At 43.1% G+C, this 25,303-nt stretch overlaps 1 protein-coding gene across 1 annotated transcript; it reads right to left on the reverse strand.

Moving 5' to 3' along the window:
* Positions 1-11,103: 11,103 nt before the first annotated feature.
* Positions 11,104-25,262, reverse strand: QRSL1 (glutaminyl-tRNA amidotransferase subunit QRSL1). Its single transcript, XM_051613153.1, has 11 exons — positions 25,085-25,262; positions 24,810-24,969; positions 23,813-23,911; positions 22,326-22,422; positions 19,734-19,910; positions 17,349-17,524; positions 17,111-17,223; positions 15,428-15,620; positions 14,847-14,964; positions 12,409-12,614; positions 11,104-11,651 (listed from the first exon to the last, which is right to left on the reverse strand). Exons 1-11 carry the CDS (start codon positions 25,109-25,111, stop codon positions 11,440-11,442), a joined length of 1,578 nt encoding a protein of 525 aa, XP_051469113.1. The 5' UTR covers positions 25,112-25,262; the 3' UTR covers positions 11,104-11,439.
* Positions 25,263-25,303: the final 41 nt, after the last annotated feature.

Consider the following 25,303-nt stretch of genomic DNA (forward strand, 5'->3'; position numbering starts at 1 on the left):
GGTCATTAAATGTGAGTTTTGTATTGGACTGAGCAAGCTGAGTAACAAGTGTTTACAGAGAATGCAATAACCACCTCCCAAGTAAGAAAATGCTTCAGATGTGGAGAGAAAAAAAAGGTTCTGGCTTTTTAAGTGGCTGTGTAGACAATAGCTCCTTTAGGACTCTCAACTGAAAAGTTGCTTATTTGATCTCCCGAGAAGATGCAAAGTCTCTCAGCACAATGTGCTGAGCCATTAGGAGAGCTGGATTAGGAAGGAATAATTTCTGAGGGTGAGTTCTGCAGCTGAGATCTTTATTCTGTGAAGACACATAAAGGGGCAGCAGCAGAACACTGTGCTACTCCCTTGGCAAGAGGACAGGATCTGCAAGTGGTAAACGTTAAATAAACAGGTGGAATTGCAATCAATTGGAATAAATTGCTTTTGCTCTCCTTTTCTTCCACTATATTTCTCTCTTTCATTATCACTGTTAAGCACTCATTACACTACGATTTGTATTACAATCTGCATGAATAATTGGTCCTGTTTTACAGCACATCCTGTAAAAGGACCATTTTGGAAGGCATTGACAGGAGATTGGTAAAGCTGCTCTTGTTCTGCATCCAATATATCTCTGATAGACACGACACTGATTTAAAGACTGGGCTTCTGTGGTGTTGATTATTTGTGCAGGATGAGAATCCTGATGAAATTTTGTGTTGTACTAAAAATCAAAGGACAGGGCTGCACCATTAATGCCTTAATATATGTGCAGTAAAACAACTTCAGCCTTTAATTGACCTCTGTTACTTTTAATGCTGTGTTTTGCATTAAAAAAATGAAAGTGAAGAGCAAGGATATGGATACACACAAAGCATGACTTTTGATTTAAAGGTTCGTTCTTGTCTACCTTCCTCTGAGGTGTAAAACTACTCACAGGGCAAAGTTTGGGGTTTTTTTTAAGGGGGGGAAGGGAGAGGCAAAGCAATAGATGGCCAAGTATTAACCAGAGTAAAGACAGACACCACTTGTGCTCCCCAAAGAAAGGCTGCAGGCATCAATTTATTTAATGTCTCCTGCCTTTGGCTGAGAGAAAGGAGGGAGGCTCCTCTTCTTGGGAGGTTTCTGGTGAGCAGGAAATGGGCACCCATGGAACCCCAAGCTGTGCCATGGTAAATAAAACCAACCCAAATGCCCAAGGACATGATAAGGAGAAGTTATTTAGCTGCTTAAACGAATGTGAGGGTCCTAGATAATAAACAGAACTGGAATTGCTCCTTTAGGAGTATAAATTCAATCGAGGTGGCATTGCTGGAAGTTGATGGGAGATTTCTGGTGACTGAAATCTTTATATCACTGGTTATAATCCCTCAGGAAAGGTTTAGTGGGCTGAAGGGGATGAGTAATGGCAGACTATGACCCCCCCCCTTCAAAAAAGGGCATGATTTATTTACTAGTGACAAACGACAAAGAAATGATCTTGTGTATTGATTTCCCACCATGAGAAGTGCAGAGTGGAGTGTGAGTTGCTGTCTGTGAGGGAGCAGCTGTTTTTATGGAGGAACAGATGACTGGCTCCTTCAGCTACTGTCTGTAATGTACAGGAGGAAGAAGAAAGTTGCATTTTTGTGGGAGATGTTAGTCCAAATGACATATACTGGCAGTTTCCTGCTGCCAGCACTGAAGCATCTTCAGAATCACTAACTAACATTCTTAGTTTTGCTTAAAAAGTATCAAACCAGAGACCAGGGAAACTCTAGACTAGACTTTTGCCTCAGTAGAGGGGAGGAATCACAGCACTAAAAATTGGTGGCACAATACAGAAATAAAAATGCTCATAACTTTATTACGTTTATTCAAGGCAAACAAAATGCAAATCAGTAGCTTTAGCTGATGCAATTCACCAAGCAGAAACCAATTCTGAACTAAGTCAGCTGAGGGGGAAAATGTAAATGATAATTGGAAAATGCCTAAGAATATTTTACAGGTTGCCTAATAAGCCATAACTCAGGAAAAAAATAGGGTACATTAGTTTCAAGAAAAACAACAGAATCCTGGCTGAGATGGAGCTGTTAAGATAATTATCCTCCTTTCCATGAGTATTTAATAAGTGGAAAAATGGGGAAGCTGAGAGTGACAAACATGAGACAGAAGCTTCTGACTAGAAAAGCTGACATAGCTCTTGCCATAGGGTGAGCTACTGATGATGAGATAAGATATTAAACACTTGAGCCTTAAGCTTCTTAAGAATAAAAATCAACCTTCCCTTCTCAGCCACCTGTACTCCTGGTTGTCTACAGGTGCCATTGGTGAAGCTGTGTCACTAACAGAAAAGAGTTAAAGATACTTAAAATACAAAACAGGGATGTTACAGCCATGCATAATACGTTCCCCTCCTGTAATAATTTGGGAGGATGCTAAATTGCAGCTAAACGTTTGGAAATGCATAACTTCCCTCCTGGAATTTGAGGAGGGGTGAGGGGCTGTTGTGAGGTTGGCATGGCCACTGGGGAAGCCCCAAGGAAAGAGAGGATGAAGCTAACACATTAAACCTGTTAGCATTTCAGTGGCCACAGCCAAGCAAAAGGCTGTTGTTGGGTCTTAGTCACAAGGAAGAGAATAGAAATTGTGATGAGGGCACTGGTCTGATGATGTCTTGGAAACAATATTCTGGGTGTCAACAGACTGACAGACAAATGCCTCCCATCAAACTAACCTGAGAGCTTTCTCATGTTGTTATGGGAGTTGGCTGGTAAAAATAATGTTGCTATCATGTATTTAGAGTTGTTGAGTGATTTATTTTCTTGGGTGGTGCTTGACATTTGTGTAGAAAGTGGCAGTCATACAAAATCAGCTTAGCACATAAACATGGCCTGCTCCAGCAGAGTAGTAAGAAAAATTTGATATTGTAAAGTGATGGAAGTGGAGTCCCTGGGTATTGTCTTATCCTGGTAACATTTCATCAGGCTCCCAGAAGGCAACCTCAGGTCTGATGATGATCAAGCCTTCAGAAGGGGTGCTGTGAGTACAGAACCAAGTCACTTCTGAAAAAGACCAGTTTGAAAATGGTACCTTCAGTTTCTCTGTGTTGCTGCTCTTCCCCAGTAAAGCAGAGAAATGCAATGGTTCCCACCTGTTGGTAAAGATTAATATATGAAAAAATGCAAAAAATCTAACAGATGTTGTACAAGTGGCATATGGGCAGGGAGCTGACAATGGCAGCCTTACAGAAACAGGTATCTCCAAAGGCTGTTCCTGACTCATGAAACTAATTTTCAAATTTCATCTTCATGTTCAGAGAGTTCATAATTTCTCTGAGCTGCTTCTTGCCAATGTTCCTTAATGGTAGTTACAGACAAGGGTTCATGCTTGCAGCAGGTCCTAGGAAAAAGACTGAAAAATGGAATAGATCAATAGAATAATTAAGCAGCTTTTTAGTCTTCCTGTCCCACACCCTTCCATGGTGCTAACTGATACTTAAGGCAATGACAGCAATTTCTGACTGTCAGAATTGGAGTTGGAGATGAGTTAAATTCTCATCTCTTAAATAAGACTGAAATATGCTCTAAAATATCTTCCAAGCATTGTTAATTCAATAGCACATTCACTCTGGCAATACTAAACTGCGTGGAAACATGACATTTGTTTAGTAAGTTTACTCTTGAAAGCCACAGGCAACAGTTTAGGGAATGTCTTTACTTGCAGGGTGAAGAGTGGCAGAAGAAGGAAATTTTGGGCACCTTTATTAGGCAAGCATGCACATTACTGTGTTTACTGATGTCTCTTCTTGACAACAGCACATCCAGTCCACTCACTGCAAGTAGAATCAGTTTTCTTCCCACTTCTGAAAGGTTTCCTCCACCATCTCTGGTCTGTCAGTGAATTTTATGTTTATTGGCCAAACTCATTAGGAAATCTTGGGTTTCTATGGAATAAATTTAGTGGCAATAAAGTGTCCAGCTGGGAAAGCAAGAGCCAGAGATGCTCTCCAAAGTTTGCACAGGGAAGAGGAATAGTTCCTTCAAGTCCCTCTGTGCCATAACTTGTCTTAGGGTCTCACTTTTAAAGAAGATAAGGAAAGAATTATCTTTTTCAGTTAGGGTGCCAGTTCAGTGCAGGTTCAGCTGAAGTCTGTTTTTCACCAGGTTCAAAGCATGTTAGATCAAGTCCTAATCCTTCAGCTGAGATGAGGGAACTGCAGAAATGCACCTCTCTGTCATCAGGCTGTTTGCTAATGTAACTTCACTTGAGGAGCAAATGCATTAAAGTATTTGGTGTCTTGCTTGCAAAAATAATTTTCTCCTTTGTTATTTCATTTCATCTCCATTTTTTAAGGTGTACTGCAAGTTCCCCACCACCATCCTTTCCTCTTGTAACATGTACTAGAGAAGGGGAATCCTAGAAAAACATGCTGTGTGGGGGAGAGATACACTTGGCAGCTGCGATGTCCCAGTATATATTCTGGGGACAAAACAAGGAGTATTTTTGTCTAAGGGTAATGTGTTTCACTGAGTTCCTCCCCCAGGAGAGATACGTAGGAGTTATCTCCTCTCCCTTTGGCTGAAGACCAGCCCAGCTTCTTTGCTTGCTGTGAGGGAGTCCCTCCTGCCAGGCTGTGCTGTGGTCCTGCTGGGCTGCCCTCAGGTGAGAAGGTCTCATGGCAAAGCTGTGCAGCACTGCTGGCTACAGCAAGACTGAAGGGGTTTGGGGCTTTGAGGGCGATTCTGTCAATTAGATGCTTCAAGTCCCAAATCAAACAGGCTTGAGCAGAGCTGGGGCCTTGTTGTCTCTGCTGGAGGATGTTTAGACACCTTCCCCGGGGCAGACCTCATGCCTTAGGGTGTGTTCTCACCTTGACTGCATCCCGAGTGTTTCACACAGGTGGCTTTTGTGTGTGCCTCACACTCCCTGTGCCTGTGCTGCTGTGGGTGCTTTCAACCTTGTGATTGATTCAAGATTCAAGACTGGGATGGGAACTGAAGGAACACAAACATCGAGTCCTTGGAAGCTAAGATGCCTGATAGTTATTATCATCACTATGCTTTGAAAACTGTACGTACAGCTCTATTAAAAAACAGTCCTGAAAAGGCCCCTCTTCTAACCTTGATACTAGGTTTCCTATGGGCCAACACTTCTGGAGAGGCACCAGGTCTGCCCTCATGTCTCCCCAAAGACAGCTTTTGCCCTGGAGTAGTGGGCAGCCCTCTCAGGGGCAGCTTTTTCTTCTACATCTGTTCTCTGTCTTGTTGTGACCAAGCTGATGGAGCCCAGCACCTTGCTCAGCAGGCAAGGTGGTGTCCCTGGCAGCAGGCAGGGGAGGTGGCTGCTTTTTGAGGTATTTTATGCACTCCCTGAGTCAGGCTGTCTTGGCAAAGTCTGAGTTGTCAGGGTGGTTGTGTAGCACAGGGGACAGACAGGAATATGACAGGAAAGGGAGGACCCAGAATGAAGTGTAGCTCAGTTCAACAATGTGGACATCCTCTTGCCTGTCACATTCCTGGCCAGGATTGCAGCAGAGGATTTGGTTTCTCATGAAGTTAAATATTTTCTTCTAGAAAAGCAATGGGTTTACCTGCTGCATGAAAAAAAGCACAGCACAAACCCTGCAACATAATTGTGCTTTTTTTTTGGGTTCATAACTGCCAAAATGCAATGACTACAGTATCTTTTTAAAGCAGTGACACCTTCCCTGTTTAAGTGATGCCATTTTCCTTCATGGTGTATCTCATCCACTCCTCTGGGGCTAAGTCTTAATTTGAAGCATCAACCAAATTCTCCTCTCTGTGTCTAAACAAAACAGTAGCATATTGCCCCCTCCTTCTAGCCCCAGTTGCAGTGACCATCTGGAGACTTCCCTGTTCAACTTTGGATGAACTTCAGCTGTAGTATGAGAGCCAGTTTGGCTCCATGCAAGCTGGTCCAAGCCTCATTGTTGCTATTAGCAGTTTGTCTTAGTGACAAGGCTGCATTTTGCCTATTGAAGGGTTGGTTTTAGTGATTCAGCTTGTTTCCATTGTTTGCCATTGAGAGGAGATAATTCAGGCTCTTGTGTTTCCATGTGCTGTGGATACAAAGCAAAAAGGCAGCTCTTGCTCACAATAGCTTATTATTCTGGGGTGGTTTTTTATTGTAGTTTTTATGGAGGGTTTTGGATAGATGTACAATAGATGCAAGCTCTTTTGAGGGGCAGGTTTTTTTCTTGGTATCTTTGCACAGTGTTGATCACAACGGGGCTCTCTTTGCTTCCAGCCTTCAAAGCAAGCCAGTTACGGAATAGGGTGAGGACCAAAACTCCAAGTGTTTGTTAAGGGCAGTTGCAGCTCCTCAGCCTACATCTAGCAGACAGTGCATCATCACGTTTCATCACGACGCAGGTAACACTTACAGAGGAGAAACTGGATTTTATTGTTCTCCTAGTCCATTGGCAGCAGTGGCTTGGAAAGTGATTGCAGTGAGGTTAAAGTTAGGGCAATAAGTAAAGTTATTTGAAGGACACATTCTCTTTGTTTCTGATGACACGAAGCTGAGAGCTACTGTCCAACCAGTGGAGAGTGGGACTTTACAGGAAAAACTGGAAAACACCAATAATTTGAATAGCAGTAATGAGAAGGAGTGCAGGGTCATGAGCCTGGAGGCTTAATAATGAGCTCCCAGCTCATACCAGAAATGCTTTTCCATTGAAAGCAGTGGAGACAGAGAAAGCCCCGAGTGCACTGGTTAATCATACATGGGCTTGGAGCTACCAGGGTGGTGCAGTGTGGCTGAGAACAAGACAAGCACAATTCCAGAGTGTTCTGGGGAGGAATTTTTCAGGATGGGCAAACACGAATGCTGTTGAGCTTGTGAAACTGCACCTGGAGTTGTCTTCACAATATTCATCAGCCATGCTGGAAGGCAGATGGATTCAGCTGGAGCAGGTGCAGTGAGTGGCTACAGGGATTAGCATGGGACACTCCAATATACAGGAGTAAACTGGAAGAGCTTGACTTATTTGTCCTAGCAGAATAAAGGCTGAGGAAGAATGCAAGTGCACTCTATAAATACAAGAGTGAATTAAACACAAGGAGTGAGAAGGCATATTTAAACAAAAGAACAATATTGCCTTGAGCAAATAGGTGTGTGTGTCTTGGCTGTGATTACAGTTTCTAAATAAAGGTTCTGGAATACTAATCGGAGGAAGAAACCAAAGTACTCTTTAGATAAGTTTTATTAAATTTATGGAGATGACTGTATGAAATAGTTACCTATTAAGAGAAATCAAGTCCATGAGGTCCTTCTTGCAGAGTGTTCCTGGGCTTCCTGAAATATAATGTTAATAACATGTTTTCCTGTGTCTGTAGCAGGCACTGTGTGTGCCTGAATAGCACTCACTTTGGGACTAAAAGCTTGTGAGATGCACGTCTTAAACACTCTAGACTTGGATCAAATCAAGCAGACTCCAGTTCAGAGAAGTCCACTTAATTCACAAAGGTACCCACCTTCGAAGATTTCAACTTAGGAACATGAAGTTGGGGCTCCTCCTCCACCAGAATGCTTCTGCTTCTTCATCCCCATGTCTTTTATCTCTTCAGTCTTCGTCTCCCAAAATCTCTGGCTTCTTGAATGAGTTACCAGCTTCTATGATGCTCAATCCTTCCCCTCTTCCATGTGTTTTCTACCTCCTGGTGTTTCACAGCCTGTCTAAACCTTTCTGTGCTTCTCTGTGTCTCTTCCCTAGCTGAAACGTGCCCAGTTGCTGCCAGCCAGTAGAGACCACCTACCACCTCTGCTCCTGCTTCCTTTTCACTGCATCTTCTACACCCACCTGCAGCAGCCTTTCAGCCCTCTGCCCTGTCACTCCAAGCCCTTTTCCTCTCCCATCACCATCCACCCTCCCCTGAGAGAGGCCTCTAACTGAGGAGTGTTTGTGCAACCTGTCCACCTCCCACCACACTCTGTGTGGCAAAGCAGGCCACGCAAATCCATTCAGCAACCAAATAACAGTCTCTAGAGCTGGGAAAAAAAAAAAAAGCACAACCGTTCCCAGCACACTGAAGTCAATTTCATCACAAAGTGTGCAGCAGCATTTGCTTGTGACAGCGAGAGTCACAGAAAGCTCAGCAAAAGCCAACTGTGTGCTTGGCTGCACCAAAAGTAGTGTGGCCAGCAGGACAAGGGAAGGGATTCTCCCCTTTTACTCTGCTCTCCTGAGACCCCACCTGGAGCACTGTGTCCAGTTCTGGAGCCCCCAACACAAGAAGGACATGGAGCTCCTGGAGAGAGTCCAGAGGAGGCCACAAAGATGATCCAAGGGCTGGAGCAGCTCTGCTCTGAGGACAGGCTGGGAGAGTTGGGGTGTTCAGCCTGGAGAAGAGAAGAAGGCTCCAGGGAGACCTTAGAGCACCTTCCAGTGCCTGAAGGGGCTCCAGGAAAGCTGGGAAGGGGCTTGGGACAAGGGCAGGGAGGGAGAGGACAAGGGGGGGATGGATGAAAACTGGAGGAGGGGAGATTGAGGTGAGACATGAGGAGGAAATTCTGGAGTGTGAGGGTGGTGAGACCCTGGCCCAGGTTGCCCAGGGAAGCTGTGGCTGCCCCATCCCTGGCAGTGTTGAAGGGCAGGTTGGATGGGGTTTGGAGCAACCTGGGCTGGTGGGAGGTGTCCCTGCTCATGAAGGGGGGTTGGAACCTGATGATCTTGAAGGTCCCTTCCACCCCAAACCATTCTGTGATTCTATGACAACACTTAAACCCCCTCTTGCAGGGTTACAGATCCACAGCCCAGGCTATAAAACTGCAGGTAGGAGCAGGTGAAGCTGAGCTGGGAACCCCAGGCTGGGCTCCTGCTGCTCTCACTGGATGCCCTGTACCACTGAGCTAAAGCCACCTCCTACTGCTGTTCCACAGGAGGATGCCCATGCTGGGAGGGAAAAAAACCTTTCTGTGTTTACAAAAAAAAAAAAAAAATGGAATCCCTTCATTGCCTCTGGCCATCAGTCAAGCAGAGGTGTGGTTAGCTAATTAGGGTGATTGTGAGTGTTTTTCATTTCCTGCCTCTTTCCAACATTCCTGTAATCGGATACCTCTGTCTTTATTTGAGACACCTACTGAAAAATAACCAACTTAGATAAACCTTTTTTTTTCTGGTTTCCCTGCCCTCTCTGGTAGCACCGGGGGCAACTGTTTAACATGAACTACGACTGCCCTACAACCCCAGCACTGATTTGTAGACACACTGTGCACACTTCTTCACCCTTTCTCAGTTGCCCATCTCCTGTGTGTGAATCCAGTGGTATTGCCCTCGGTTTTCTGGGGCTCAGAGCTGAGAGTGGGGTGCCCCAGGGGCTCCAAAGCCCCACTGCAGCTTTCTAGACACATTAGTTCCTAGGTGAATCATAAAAGCCATGGAGAAGGGACTAGCACTACATAAGGGGAAACTACAGTGAAGTCACAGTAACTATTAAGTGCCTGAAAACTTAAAAACACCAGAAAAACTGAGAAATGCAGGAATAGAGAAGTTAAATTTCTCCTTACTCTGTTGAGGAGAGTGAGGGAAAGGCACATCTATGGAAACTGCAACGTAGACTTGCAGTTGTATTTAAAACCATCTTGCAGCACAAGCTCTTAGAAGTTCTCAAAAATAACTTTTCCACTGTACAATGTCCTTACAGTTTCACTTTTCCAGAAGAAAGAAATGTTGCACCCCAAACGTTTAAGCAGATTGCTCTTTTGCTCTAGCTTTTGTTTCCTTCAGGAAACACTGGAATTATCTGGGCTCCCTCTGTGCTAAGGTTACACCTACCCCCTGCTGTGGCTCTGCTGCAGAGCCATAAACCTCCCAACTCTATCATTTCATCACATTGTTTTTCCAGGCAGCTGTACAAATTGTTTGTATAGGCAGGGTTGGTTTTCTTTTTCCCCTTTTTTTTTTTTTCCCCTCTTTTTCCCTTCCCCCTAGACCTTCCTGCTCCCTTGAATTTCTCTACTTCTGTAACAAGGGGCTTTGAGAGTCTAATTATCCATCATAGAAACTTTGTATCAGCTCTGGAGCCATGACTGGGCACTGGTGGGAGCTACAGAAAGCCCTGGTCAGAGACACCACCACAACTACTGCACCTGCAGGTGAGACAGGGTGTTGAGCTGCTTCAGGAACTGCTGAGGGGTCCAGAATGAACTATTTCAACATGGTTTGCTAGTATGTAGACAGCAAAAGGCTCTCTGATAACCCCCTTGCAAAACCTGAGGAGCTCTTGCGTATCTCCTGGCGCTGCTCAACCATGCTGGTTCCCAAGCTCCCTTGGTGAAATGGCAGCATTAGACAGAGGAGGTCACAAAGAACATCAGCTACATGGTCCCAAAAGTGGGAGCAGGGCAGAAGCACCAATTCATGTGCAAATTTTAGAAATAGGGTGACTTTTGTATCTAGGTGACAGTCTGGTCTGAGACAAGGTGAAGAGGAATCAGGAATTTTCTGTTATGTTTCCATACTGGACTGAATCTCAGCTGAGTTTTCCTCACCCTGCACTTTCTACCTCTGTGCAAGCTGTAAATTACAACTGAAAGTAAATCTAATGCAAAACCAAATCTACCAGCTTATCCTTCAGGCTTTTACAGCTTTTGAAAAATGGAAACTACAACGTTCATAAGGGGGTTTGAGTTGGTTAGCAGGTCTTCCAGTCCACCAGCATTATGGTTTTAAAATTTAATCCAAATTACTATTGTGTTGAATGGCAATTCATGAAGGAATAGAATAGGTGGAATTACCCTTATGCAGGGTTGCAATGAAGACAATTTCTCTCAGTAAGTATTCATTTTAAGTGCTGATTATAAAGAACAGTGATGAAGGAAGAAGAATTTAACTACTCAAGGACTAGCTGACATCTCTCCCCAGAGGAAATCTGGAATTCCTCATTTTTCCAATGAATGTAACCAGAATAATCTGCCTGATTTGTAAACCTGGAAGTTATTTTACCTTTTGCATGAGTCTGTTAGAAGGGATTTATTTTTTTAATGAACTCTTTAGATGTCACTGTCTTGTCTTCCTTTGACTTTTCCTGTTAGCCAGCAGATCCTTGGTACCTTTGTTTCATTAGAGCTTCTCTGGATTCCATGCTCCAGAAGGAAATCAACCCTTTGGCAACAATGCAATTTTCACAGGAAAGTTCAAGTAAGTTCTTTAATGGGCCAGAGACCTTGCACACCCTCTGGGGATGGAAAAAAGCCATTCCACAGGCACAAGATACATCATTTCAACCTGATGTTTTTAATATCAGTTAGAAATGGTTCTTAATAACAGACATATTTACTTAATGACTCACTTGGCCTTAATTACATAGTAACAAGCTGTGCTGATTCCATCCTGCATTACTGTATATGGTCTTCTTAAAGCAGATTATTATTTCTCCAGAAGAGAATGAGCTGCAGGAATACATTTTTAGATCATCCCCACTGTCTTCTTGTTTTAGCTGACTAGCAAGTCCCACCTTATGAGAAAGAAGCAGATTTCTGATGCTGAAGGACATTGTGATCGTGCCTCTTCAGTTCTTCTAACTGGATCACTGGGAATTTCACTTGTTTTTCAAACCATTTGGCTACAGTGAGAAGCTGCTTCTCCTGGAATGAACGTCCAATGAACTGAAGCCCTATTGGCAAGCCTCTCTCTGACAGAGCTGTAGGAACATTTATGGCTGGCAGTCCTGAAAGGAAAAAAAAAAAAGAAAAGAAAGAAAAATAAAGATGCACATGCAAACACTATTAAACAAATCCAGTTGGAGTAATGTTTGTAATAATTTTACCCCTGGAATCATTTTTATGTAGAGGAAAAAGACTAGTTAAAATAATTTCAGTCAATGAAATCAAGATACTGCTAGGTGATCACAAAAAGGAATTAAGAATGATTTAAGGAGTCAGCATCCTCTGAGAAGAGAATCAAATCTGAGAAGAAATTTTGGTCTCTGGAACTTGGATGGATTAATCTTATTTGTAGTCCCTACCCAGCTCCAAGGTCACAGGGTTGGAAAAAGACCTTAAAGATCACCAAGCCCAACCATCAACCCAACACTGACAAGTCCTTAATTAACCATATCCCTCAGTACTACATCTATAGGACTCTTAAATTCCTTAAGGGATGGTGACTCCACCACTTCCCTGGGCAGCCTGTTCCAGTGCCTGACAACCCCTTCAGTGAAGAAATTCTTCCTAACATCCAATCTAAACCTCCCCTGGTGCAACATGAGGCCATTACCTCTTGAACAGGTCTCTCATTTTCAAATCTAGCCTTACATTTTGAAGCATTTAAAAAAAGAAGCTGCCCTTACACCTTGTTACCAGCACAGGAGTGCCAACACAGAGATGACTTATCTTGATTCTAAAGAAGAGGCGAAATAGCTGAAGGGAACGGACATTAAAAATGCTTAGGCTGGGGAAAACAGTTGACTCCCTGTCCCTGCTCACCAGCCATGTTTACAGCCTGGGTCAGGATGTCATCTTGAGCACTACGGGTTCTGTTGTCCTCCTTGATGAATTCCACATAAGTTGCTGCATCAGTCAGAGTGGTGGGAGTGAGCAAAATATCGACGCCGCTCCTGAAAACCTTCCCAAAGTCGTCGGCAATGAGACGTCTGACTTTCTGTGCCTTGATAAAGTATTTCTCATAGTTCCTAGAAAGAAACAGGGACACGAGGGTCTGACACTAATTCCAGAAATACACAAGTGACTTTCTTGGTTACTGCAAAGAAGACAAGGCCAGTGTTCCTCCTGGCTAAAAGACTTAACGCTGGGACTTGGGGTTTTGATAAACCAGAAGTCATCAGACATGCTGTTTATGTTCTCCCAGCAATGGAGCTGTCAGAGAAGGAAGAGCTGAGGACAGATTGCTGAAGAAAAGTGAAGGGAAAACAAGAGCCTAGCTTACAATAATTAACTAAAAATCAAAACAACACTTTTATGACCTTTCTGAAACCAAACCACCTACTGAATTTCACTGCGGGGCAGCACAGCAAAGCCTGGAGACACAACTAAGGAGGCCTGGAAAATGGGAATGAATCATCTAGGATTCAATCCAGCAAGATACTTCAGGGATGTGAAAAAGTCCCATAATCTCCAGAGGACTCCCTGTGGTCCATGGAGTGGCTTTCTCAGCTGTCTCTACACAATTCTAAAGCAGAAACAAATTAGTCAGCTTTCTGTCTAGTGTTCCTTTTAGCTTCATATGCAGAAGTGGTAAATGTGGAATTCCTAAATTCAGGGAAGTTTGGTTTCAAAAGTAATTGCTACCTAAAACCACAGCTGTGGTGAAAATAAAAGGAGGGGGCTATTAACAACTGTAACATGCTGGAGTGTTTGCAGACAAAACTAAAACTGCACAAAAGCCACCTTGTTAGAGTCATCTAAAGATTTATTTTTCTGAAAAATGGCAATTAAAATTGTTATAATAAATTATAGATATAATTAAATATACATCTATAAATTTATTATTTAAATATATATTTATATATAATATGAACAGTTCTAATAAATTATATATTGTAACAGCAGTAGCAGATTGAAGTCAAGATGTTACATCATGGGAATCAGCCCTTTATTCTACAATCATTTCTGAAATGATCCTAGCTGTTAACTTCAGAAAAACAGGAGAAGGAACAAAAAGAACTTCAAAGCCCATTTTAAGCTGAAATTACTATTTTGGGTTTAAAAAAATAAATAAATTGAAAAAAAGACTGTTAAATCAAACACATACTCTCTATTAATTCTGATACCGTGTTAACAAACTTCCAGTGCTTCCTGAACAACCACTGAGTTATTTTACACATTTCAAAAGCAAGATAAAAATTGTGTAAAATGCAGCATTTTCAGGAGACACAGATGGGTTTTTTTCTCTCCTGTTTATTCCAGGAATGCTTTCAGAACCCTGAGTTCTGTTCTTCAAAAGTAATTTACTGTGGACAGGACCAGGACTCGTGTCCAATCTGGAAGCCAATTGTATATTCTTTCACAGAAGAGTGAACTGCACAAATTTTAAAGCAGCCTTAGGAAAGCTGATCTAGACAGTTGTAGCCAGGAGCACACTTGGCAGGAATATCAGCATTCCATAAAAGCTGGTTGTTACACACTGACTGACAACATTCCTGCCTCTGAGAGCAACTAGAAGTCACATCTGATGAACACTCCTGCTGACTGAGCTCTTTCTGTAGTGCACTTCTTCTCAGACTGATTGCATTACTAATATTTCTGCTGGTACCTGAACAAATGATGACAGAGAAAAGGAGCAGTTTTACTAACATAAATTAGGAGTGACAATGAAGAAAACAAAACCAACAAACTGATCCATGCTCCAGCTCCTCTACATGAGCTGGTTAAAAACCTCTCTTCTGTAAAGACATCAGTTCAATACCTTCCATGCCTTCCTCTCCCTGCACACTGAGGCAAAGAGCTACAAGAGCTACAGTTAATTTAATCACTGCATCTTCTGGCTTTCTCTGGGAAGACCTAACTGGAATGGACTCATGCAGTTTTAATGAGATTAACAGTTGCAGGACTTTTACCCCTATGACAGTAATGGCTTCAGTATGATTTTAATGTTACACCACAGGAGAGATTTTTTTGCTTGATTTAACTACTGAGTGACAGTAACACTTTGCTAAGGGAAAAAAAAAAGATCACCAAGTTGTTTTACTTATTTAATTCAGAAGGCTCACTGGTAAGGCTAAGGGAATAAATTTTCATTCATTATTAACAGCTCACTAGCTATTACATAGCTAAAGCAATAATAATACAAGTAGCAACTGGCATAAGGATGATTTTTTTTTTCCATGTCACAATGAACAATGAATCATCATTTCCTCAAAAAATGGTTAACTTGGCAAATGTGCATTTCAAGATGATCTGCTTACTGTTTCAACAAGAAATAGTTTCCTGAGAGAATTCTTCCTCTGACAACATCATTGAAGCCTTCCCGGCGTGTTGCAGCATACATGCTTTCTGTGGACTTGTTCATGGCAGAACGGTGTCCTGAAAAGAAAAGGGCAATTTGGAAATTAAGATTTTCTGTGATCCTTACAATTTAGCAACATAAGGTAATGTTATCCATGGCAATACAACAGGCCATTGTTTGCTGCCATCTGATAATGCTGCTATTCTGGAAAACCAGCAAAGCACGTTCCTGTTTTATTACAGACTTATTAAACAGACTTGAAGCCCAGTCACTTATATGTCTAGAAATGAAATATATTAAAATATGCATTTATTTACTTATTTTTATTTGGGCAGCATCCCTGCTCATAGCAGGGAGGCTGGACCCTGATGATCTCTAAGGTCCTTTCCAACCTTAACCATTCTATGATTCTGTATTCCATCTTGGAGAAATCACACCAAACATTCAACCATGCAAAGCATATCTATGCAAACTAATAATTTTTAAGAGCAATGTTTCTGTTCTCTGAGGAAGAGAAAAAAGTAGTTTCCAAGGCCTTACCATATTCCAGTCCATCAAATCTGGCCATATTTGATGCCACTTCTGCTGTACACAGCACATGGTAGCAGACAATTGAGTAACATGTGTGTGGTAGACTCACTTCTACCACTTTGGCACCTGCATTCTTGAAGAGGTCAGCAGCCTTGGACCAGAGAGCCAGAATCTCACTAGAAAGCCCTGGTACATTATATTCCTTAGGGAAAAACAAGAAGGTGAGTGGTCTTACACACCAATTTGCTTCGAATGGCAACCAAAATGTAAATAGTCTTTGCTAAAAATACACTGAAGCTAACCTCACCACCACCTGATTTATTAAAGCTTCTTGCATCTACTAAATCTTACACAGTCTGGCAGTACTAAATGAACAGGATTCAGTCTCCTTATGATTATGTTAATCTCAGTAGGATCAACCCACAGAACAAGGAATTTCTTCTTCAGAAGGACGAATTGCCCAGTTATCCACTTACCTGTCTAATTCATGGAGACTACCCTTCACTGCTCTGCAGTTTGTGGGTAGAAACTCCTAAATTAGGTTAACTCTTAAATCTTAGGTTTAAATCCTAAAACCAGGGCTGCTCTGAGTAGGAAAGAGACAAAGAAATGCTGGCCACAGCCTCTCGGTGGCAGCTGGCAGGCCTCAGAGAAGTACTGCAATCAAAGGGTTGGGAGAAGACTTGGATAAGTTGTCCAGCTGTCCATTCCTGTCCCAGAGCCAAGTTAAAGATATTCTACTAAAATATTCTAGTTTTGAAAATACTTGCTTTAGTTCTAACTCAGAATACCAGGGTCATAAAGCTGTCTGATCTCTGAGTAGCTATGACCCATGTTTAATATATGCATCTGTCTGCCTGGGATCATCTTTAGCAATGGAAAACTGTCCAAAGGATATGAATAATAAACCAATACCACTGTTTTTAGATTTATCAAAATCTTAACAGTAGGCAGCTAATTGATTTTTTTTAGGCATAAAATTTTTGCATTTCACAGATCCTGAATAATTCCTTGGTCTGTGTTTAAACCTTTTGGTGTACCTGTTCTAGCACAGATTCAGACAATGAGAATCAAACCAATAAATGTTATTTCCATTGTCTCTTTGAAGGCAGAGCCTTTCCTAAATTAACAATAGGCTGGAGACCCAAAGGTTGTGCCTAAATTTCAAGTATCCTTACCATTACAAACATGATTGATTTGTATACATCACAGGTCAGATGGCAGTTGTTTTTCAATCCCTATTAGAGCTCTGTGAATCACAGCTCCTTGTGCCACTCAACTGCCTTTAAAATTCTGTTCCACATTAACACAAGTATCTCAGAGCACTGCACAGACCAGAACTAACCTCAAGGGGTGAGGAGGTACCAAGAGCAACTCGTTTGAGGTTATACAGATGACTGATAAAAGAGCAACAGAGAGAACCAAGATTGGAAGTTCCTCATTTCCCTTGGAACTTCCCAACAGTGCTTCAATGACAAAATGTTTTAGATGAAGCATGAGCATTTGCTCACTCCCAATCACCTGCAGAGGCCACAGAGGACATACTGCTCTTTTCCAGGAGCTGCTCATCCTGTCTTCACAGTTTTACATCATGGAAGACTGGGAGGTGGTGGACAAGACATAAGTGTTTTTTTTGTTAGATGTCCTATTTACTGTTCCTGCCCACAGCTGCTGACAGGATTTAAACGTTACCTTTGGAATTCCTATGGAGAGCTTGCTGACATCAGTCAAACTGGGTAGTTCAAACGGCTTAAAGTCCTCCTGAACTGTGGTAGAGTCTCTAGGATCGTGTCCAGCAAGTAAACCTGAAATGTGACAGGACACAAGAAGACCAGGAAAATGTCCATTGGGAAGCCAGAATTCAACATATCTTCAGACAATGTTGTAACCAAAGACACGTTGTCCACAGAGACAAAGGAAGCAGCAATACCTAACACGACTGCTGCATCATCCACGCATCTGGTTAGGATTCCTGGCACATCCATGGAGTTCACTAGAGGAATGAGACCATGGCGAGAGATCAGGCCGTATGTTGGCTTTAAACCTACTACACCACAGTGAGCAGCAGGGTTCCTGGTAGATCCTCCTGTGTCTGACCCTAAGGCTCTAGGGTTTCAAAAGGAATATCGTTAGTCACGTCATTCACAACACTTCCAAATAATACAAACGTTTAGCTTTAAGATGCATGGATTTAAAAACACATGAATTCTTCCAGATTAGAAGACATCATCACACAGCCTAAACCTCAGGTCTGCAATTTTTTATCTGCTCTTTTTTGTCTTTTTTTAGGGCCTCTGAATGAGTCATTAGGAGAACCCAGTTCCCTCCGCAAAGCAGAAGCAGACAGGATTTAGGCCATCTGAACACAGCCCTAAATACCTACTTCACCTTCTCTGTTGCTCTGTTTCAGTCCTGTGGACTCCAAAAGATGTGTCTCATGTGATTTTGGATACAATTTTCAGGTGCTGATATCTAATTTATTCAGCAGCCAATACACCAGGAAGCAGCATTTTCCAGCATATAAACAAACAGCAGCACAGCACACTTTTTGCTCCCAATAACAGGACATACTTTCCAAATTCTAGGATGTTTTTCCTCTTTCCAAACCTATAAACCATACCATCAGAACTCCCAGTTTAGAGAAACTTAGGTACATTTTTAGAACAAAGTATTTTTTTCACAGGTGAAACCCTTGTTCTTTTCAAACTGAAATTTTATTTCAAAAATTGTTGTAGCAGAACTAGAAATTCATGTTGAAATCAAACCTCTTCTCTTTTTTTTAATAATTTTAACTCAAGCACTGTCTAAAAAACAAACCAGCTATCACCCAAATCTTTGCCAAAAATAGATTTCAGAAGGAGATACAATTTTTATTGAAGTGGGTATGTGACTTTTCCCTAAGGCATCTGTTTCTGAGGTGGATAAGCCAATTCAATTGACTTTGCTGAAGTGGATCTTTTTTTTTTCCCAAAGCTTTTTTTGTGGATATAAAACATCCTCAGTTTTGTAGCATTTCTCTACATCCAAATCTCAAATTGAAAAGACAAAGACTGGCAGCATTCCTGGTGCCTGAAAGAAACCAATAGAGTGGATATCCAATAGGTTACAGGCAATAAAATAGCTGGATGAAAAACCTCCCTGCTGTGACAAAGTGCTGAGCAGAGCAAAATGGGAGCTCAACATGCCCACCAACATAAAAGAAGGTGCCAGACCCTGTCAGGACCAGCCCTCCTTGGGAATGGCTGCACTCAGTTCAGTTTCAACAGTATTAAAATGTTAAGCAGATGACATCCTAGCAAAGGGCAACAAGATGAGAAGAGGTATCATTTAAAAAAAGTAGTTTTTTCTTATATAAAAATATATTTTGTATAAAGCTGCCATCAACATTAGAAAAAAAATAACAATCAGATAGACACTTCTAGTCTATGGGTAAACAAGGACTCAGTAACTAAAGAGTGTTCTTAAACACCTTTCAGTTAAAAGCACAACTGAAATAATTTTCTAGAAAATATGTTCCCCTGTATTGCTCTAAAACCCTTATAAAATGAAAGGTGTAAAATTTTAAGGATCAGATTTCTTCTAACAGATCCAATCAATCCAAGGGGAAGACAGTCTAGACAACTGAATTGTTTAACAGTGCTTTGCTATTCCATGCATATAATAACTGCTGTAAAATTTCCACTTGTTTAAATTCATTTAAAAAAAACAAAACCACTTAAAAACCTCACAAAACCCCAAAACTAAAACTGTCTTTTAACTTTTAAAAACAGGCAGTTTTTAAACTATCTCTTTAGTAAGAGCCTGTGTATCATTTTCCTAAGTAAGGGATTTCAAAGCTTTTAGATCCCAACTCCCCTGTATTGTCAGGTAACTGCTATAAAAATCAAAGGAGGGGATGAAAGATGATTATACTGTTACCAATCAAGGGATCTCCTCATTTGCTAAATTACATTTTCAGCATGTATTTAATGCACTTAGTGAGGAAGTGGATGTGTCACAAACCCCATGGTACTTTCTTTAAGAGAGTATGTGTGAATGACAATAAAACAGTCACTCCTTTACTGCCATTATTACCATTTTGTTTCACAAAGTGTAAAGTGGTCCTATCGGAATGAATAAACCCAGATTTGCCTACATGGATTAATTCTGGCTTCATTATATGCCACAAACAAACTAGGGATGCTGAAAGAAATCCTTGCATTCCCGTGCAAACAACCCTCCCATTTCGAACTAGGTTGTGAGAAAATGATGAAATTAAAACCTTGCCATGTATTTTGAGACATTTAATAGGAAACAATTTGTAGAAGCTTCTTACGCAAAGCATGTGAAGGATGCCACAGCAGCTGCACTGCCCCCTGAGCTCCCTCCTGTTATCACCCAGTTAGAATCTTCATCCTTAGAATGGGATCCTGGGATGGATTTTTCCTTGTACTGCTTTGAGTAACTCCAGGGATTTCTGACTGGTCCAAAGACTCCATCTGTACTTCCAGATCTAAGATAGTCAGAGGGGATAAATACAGAGAGGAGGGACAGATGAGACACTGCATTCACACGGGTGCTTTTTTTCTTCCTCCAATTCCTCATCCTTCATCCTAGCAAATTCCATTTCAACACGATAAGACTGGTGTAGATAAATCCCTGTGCAGTCAACTTCAACAGTGTTACAAAGAACTGGCAAGTTAATAGATCTTCATCCCTTTATGACACTTGTACCTCTTTGTAAATTCTACTAAAGACACTGAAAAGAATTTGACACCAAAACTGATTTGAGCTACGTAACATTAAAGCTGAATGTCTGCTTCAAAACAAAGGCCTTCTGGTCTCCTAACCCTGATTTGGAAAAGGCAAAATAAGACAACCACAGTCTTGTGGAAAACCATGCTGCCAGAGCAGGAGGAAAGCCCTGCAGTAGCAGGAACAAGCACTTCTCTGTAAACCACACACAGTTTCTCACACTGTAGCCCTCTCCTGAGGCCACAGCTCGCTGGTTCAGAGTGCCAGACTGGCTTCTCAGGAACTGGTTTCAGTCATGCTGTGGTCACCTCAGCGTGAGCTGCTCCTCTGTGTGCAGGGGGTACTTTCCTCCTTCCTCACAACCTCCAACCCATGTTTCCCCAGACTTCAGGGTGCCAGTGTCATTAGGCAAATCCTGAGACAGAGTGGGCAGCTGACACAGTAGCTGAAGAAGTGTGGCCAGCAGGTCAAGGGAGGTGATTCTCCCTCTTTACTTGGCTCTCCTGAGACCCCACCTGGAGCACTGTGTCCAGTTCTGGAGCCCTCAACGTAAGGACATGGAGCTTCTGGAGAGAGTCCAGAGGCCACAAAGATGATGGGAGGGCTGGAGCAGCTCTGCTCTGGGGACAGGCTAAGAGCTGGGGCTGTTCAGCCTGGAGAAGAGAAGGCTCCAGGGAGACCTCAGAGCACTTTCCAGTGCCTGAAGGGGCTCCAGGAAAGCTGGGGAGGGGCTTGGGACAAGGGCAGGGAGGGAGAGGACAAGGGAGGATGGATGAAAACTGGAGGAGGGGAGACTGAGGTGAGACATGAGGAGGAAATTCTTAGGTGGCGAGACACTGGCATAGGTTGGATGGGGCTCTAAGCAACCTGGGCTGGTGGGAGGTGTCCCTGCCCACGCAGGGGGGTTGGAACTACATGATCTTGAAGGTCCCTTCCAACCCAAACCATTCCATGATCATGACGTTTGAGCTGGATCAGCTCCCTGATCAAGCTCGTAGTGCAGCTCTCGTGCTGCTAGCACAAGAGACCATGCACACACACAGACCACAGATGAGAGGCCAGAGGTGCAAGGAGCTTTTTTAGGAGAATCCCATGCTTTCGTGACCTTAGAACAGTTGCTATGCTGCATCATCAGCTTTTTCCTTTGCTTTTTCCCTGCTCTTCCTCTGAAAAGTGTCTCTTTGATACAGAAATGACTTGAACCAAAACTATACAGTCAGAGTATTTCCATCTCTTCCATGTGAATTCCAAATCAAAACTCTGTTTTCTGCTTGGGTAAAATAAAACTAAAACTTATTGTTTCTGATGAAGTCCCAAACATTCCTTTCCAGACCCAGTAATTATGGTGACAGAGACTCCCATCCCTAACAGGCCAGTGCTGTTCCCTGTTGTAGTTTGGCTGCCTTCACTCATTTGCTGGAAAATCAATTTGTGAGAGCCTTTTCCAATGTGCTCCTGACAAAAGGTCACCAACATTAGCTTAAGGAACTCAAAGTGTTGCTCTAGGTTAGCCTGTTGGCAGCAAACCAAGGAGCACTCATACAAATTACTCCAGTGGCTGATTGGCAGAGGCAGTGATTGCCACTGGGGCATGATAAAAATTAGCTAAGGGGCAAAAACCACCCGTAGGGAGGGAGAAAAAGGCAGCAATTAACTGGTAGTGTAACCAATTCTATTAACATATTACTGGATCTGGAAGAAGTCTGTTTGTGGCCTTCTGCAAAGGCTGTACTGCTTCCTCCCTCCCAAACACAGCCACAGTCAAACACCATGTTCATGAAACTCAGCATTTATATTAAACAACAGTATAAATGGTCATGGAGAAATAAATTTTCCCCATGAGGACAGTTAAACATTGGAATGGTCTCCCAGGGGAAGTGGTGGATTCCCCCACATTGGGCAGTTTGAAGTCTCAGCTTGACAGGGTGCTGAGCCACCTCATGTCAACTAGAGCAGTGCCTAGAGAGGCTGGGCCAGTTGGTCCTTGAGGTCCCTTCCAGCCTGGCATTCTATGACTCTATGAAATGCAACTCTATATGGTCTTAATGGTTAAGCATTTGTTATTCCCTAACTTCACAGGAAGAGAAGCTGAGCAGTACAGGCAGATCAGAACAGCTGGTTTGTATCCTATTTAATGTGCAATCACACATTAAAAATAATAAACATCACTCACCCCATTGCAAATTCATCTAGGTTTGTTTTTCCTAAAAGCACAGCTCCCTGATCCAGTAATTTCTGAACTACTGTAGCATTGTAAGGAGAAATATAACCTGGAAACAAGCAGAGCAATTAAGAGAGTGATTGGTGGGATATAATTGATTTTTGGAAGTAGCTACTCTGAACACTTCAAAGTTGTCATTATTTGTGCATAAGAATCACCAGTTCACAGTGCCAAAACTTTGGTTCAAGATAACATTAGTCATTTAAAAATATATATCAACATTAAATCTAATGTTCTTGAGTTTGCAACATCTTTTTTCTCTCCAAAATTTATAACCCAGTCATTCTGGATTATACATTTATAGAGTGTGGAGCTAAGACTTGACATAAACAACTTACCACAAGGGCAGAAAATTACTGCATTCAGCCAGTTTGCAAAAACTGTCTAACACTAGAAGAAATGATAAATGCTCTTTACAGAAAAGTGCTAAACTGTCTGGAATCATCTCCCATTGCCATGAGATAAAGGAGCACATGGTTACCCACAAGGTGAAATACCAGCTGGCTATCCTGTGATCCAGTCTGTGCACCCCTGACCACTTAGACCTTACATAAACCAGGATGAGAACCATGGCACAAGAGATCCCAGGGAGCCACCAATTCCTGTTGTGAGCATGGAGAGGGGTGTTTCCTTCCCTGCCCTCAATGGGCACAAGGACAACATCACTCCTAATCCTCTCAGCCATGACACTGCAATAAATCTCAATGGGTCTGCTGCTTAAAGGAAAAGCATCATCTCAGCTAATCTAACACTTTTTTTAAAGGCCAAGTCAGATTTTGTTTCTTCTGCTATTAAAAAAACCCCATAATCAGATTAGGGTTCTGCTAATTTACTTGAGCTATCTTCCACAGGACTTTTCAAGTTTCACTTTGTGCAGGACAAAACACATGTAGGAAATGTTTTCTACTTCTGCTCTTACCATGAAAACATTCTAATGCCTTGAAAATGTTCATGGGACATGTTACTTGGGGAGAACTTCCAAAAATTAAGCCTTACAGAACGTGTCTGTACATTAGGAATGTAGAGAAATGAGTCGTTCAAGTTAACAATTAGCAACAGAACAACAACAAAAGACTGTCTTTGGATTTTGCCAGGCAGAACAGCAGCAAACAGAACTGACTGCTCTCCTGTAGTAACATGAAGCAAAATGCCAACTACAAAACAATTCTATTGTGGCATATGGGCTCTAAAAACATTGTGTTGTTAAAAGCATATAACTATATGAATAAAGAAGAATTTGCTTACACAAGAAAATGATGCATGTGTAATATCAGATGAGCCTGGCAGAAGAAATTAGATAAACATGTTTTCTCAAATGAGTTCAGCTCATTTTTGGAAAATATTTACATTTCTGGAAGACCCCACTCCATAAACCTTCCAAAGAGAAGAGCAAGAGCTCTGAGATGGGATCTGAGTGTACTTTAAAAGCTCTACTGTACCTTTTAGCATGTTTGATGCACATGTTGTCTCAATGCCAGCTGTATTAAAGTTGTCTTTTACTGCAACAGGAATTCCATCTAAAGGACCCAGTGGCTGACCTGCGTTAGGAGTTATTGAAAAGCCAAAAGAGTTGAAGCAAAGTGTGCTACATAGTTTCCCCATCAGTGACTATTTCTTTTACTAGCCCCTTTGGGTGCTTTTTTTAAAAGCAAGGACAGCCATCCACTTAGGGTGTGATGGTCGTCTGTTACATTTTCAAGAACCACCTTCCTTTCTAACTCCAGCACTGAGCATTCTGCCCAGACCAGGGCTCTGAACTTGTGTCTCAGCCTGCAAGACAGGCAGCTGCTTTCAGAGAGGTTAGCTACCCCAAAGGAATGCCCACCCCTTCGATGTTTATTTGGGGCTCAGGTGCTTCCTACATCCACTCTGTCCCCAAGCTGGGAGATGCTAAGTTCTGCCCACCTCACAAACACAGCAGATGGGATTCTGAGGAATTACTGAAGCAGAGAACACCTTCCCTAGGCGATCAATCATCCGCCGTGCAGAATAAATACAGAAATTAAATTAAAACGCCGGCGTCAGGAAGAGAAAAAAACGCTCTGGCAACTTTCTGGCAAAAAAAAAAAAAAAACGCTTTCTGGCAAAGTCAAGAGGAGAGCAATTCTGCCCTGGTTTGAGCCAGGATAAAGCCAGGTTTTCTTTTGCTGGTTCTCAGCCAGGAAGAAAAAAGCAGTACCCCGGGAAGGGAAAAAAAAACCCCTTTTCCTTGGCTCTCCTGGGAAACGAGGAGAAAGGCGGCAGGTGAAGGGGGGTTTGAGGCTCTCCTGGCTCGCCGGGGAACAACTGCGCTCACACAAAGCGGCACCAGCGATTAGAATGTGCTATATTAAAAAAAGAAAAGGTGCTTCAGCCCAGGCCGAGACCCCCCCCCCCCAGGGCCCCGCAGCAGCTGTTTTTAAGGCCCAGGAGCCGCCCCCCCCCCCCCGAACCTACCGCTCCGGTACCGTTTCTCCGACTCCTCAGCCTGCTGCAGAGCCGCTTCCTCCGCCACGGCGATGTAGGCGTTGAGGAGCCTGGTGCTGCGGGTGAGGGCGAGGCAGCCCCGGCACAGCTCGGCGGGGCCCAGGCGGCCCTCCCGCAGCGCCGCCGACACCTGGAAGCGCAAACCCCGTCACGGCAGCGAATTCCCCAGGGGGGAGGGGGGTCTCGGCCGCCGTCCCCGCTGCCCCCCACTGCGGGAAGGAGCCCGCGGGGCAGGGCCCGCTCACCTCCCGCAGCGAGGCGCGCAGCAGCATCGCCCCCCGCGAAATGGCGACCCGCTGCCTGCCTGCCCTCCTCCCGGAGGCGCCTGGGCGCCGCCATCTTGCCCGCAAGACCGAGCGGCGCCATTGGCGGAGCCGCCCAGAAGGCGGCCGCCCATTGGCTGGCGGGGTGAGGGAGGGGAGGCGGCGGCGGCCTGGCGGGAGCGCCGGGAGCCGCGGCCTGAG

The sequence above is a fragment of the Apus apus genome, chromosome 3 (assembly GCF_020740795.1).
Source record: "Apus apus isolate bApuApu2 chromosome 3, bApuApu2.pri.cur, whole genome shotgun sequence".
In the NCBI taxonomy this organism is placed as follows: Eukaryota; Metazoa; Chordata; class Aves; order Apodiformes; family Apodidae; genus Apus; species Apus apus.

Coding starts and splice junctions, on each gene's coding strand:
- QRSL1 (XM_051613153.1), bottom strand. CDS start 25,111: ATGCTGCTGCGCGCCTCGCTGCGGGAG. Junction 22,423..23,812: donor TGCATCAAACATGCTAAAAG/GTACAGTAGAGC, acceptor GCTTGTTTCCAG/GTTATATTTCTCCTTACAAT. Junction 19,911..22,325: donor CTAGATGAATTTGCAATGGG/GTGAGTGATGTT, acceptor TGACTATCTTAG/ATCTGGAAGTACAGATGGAG.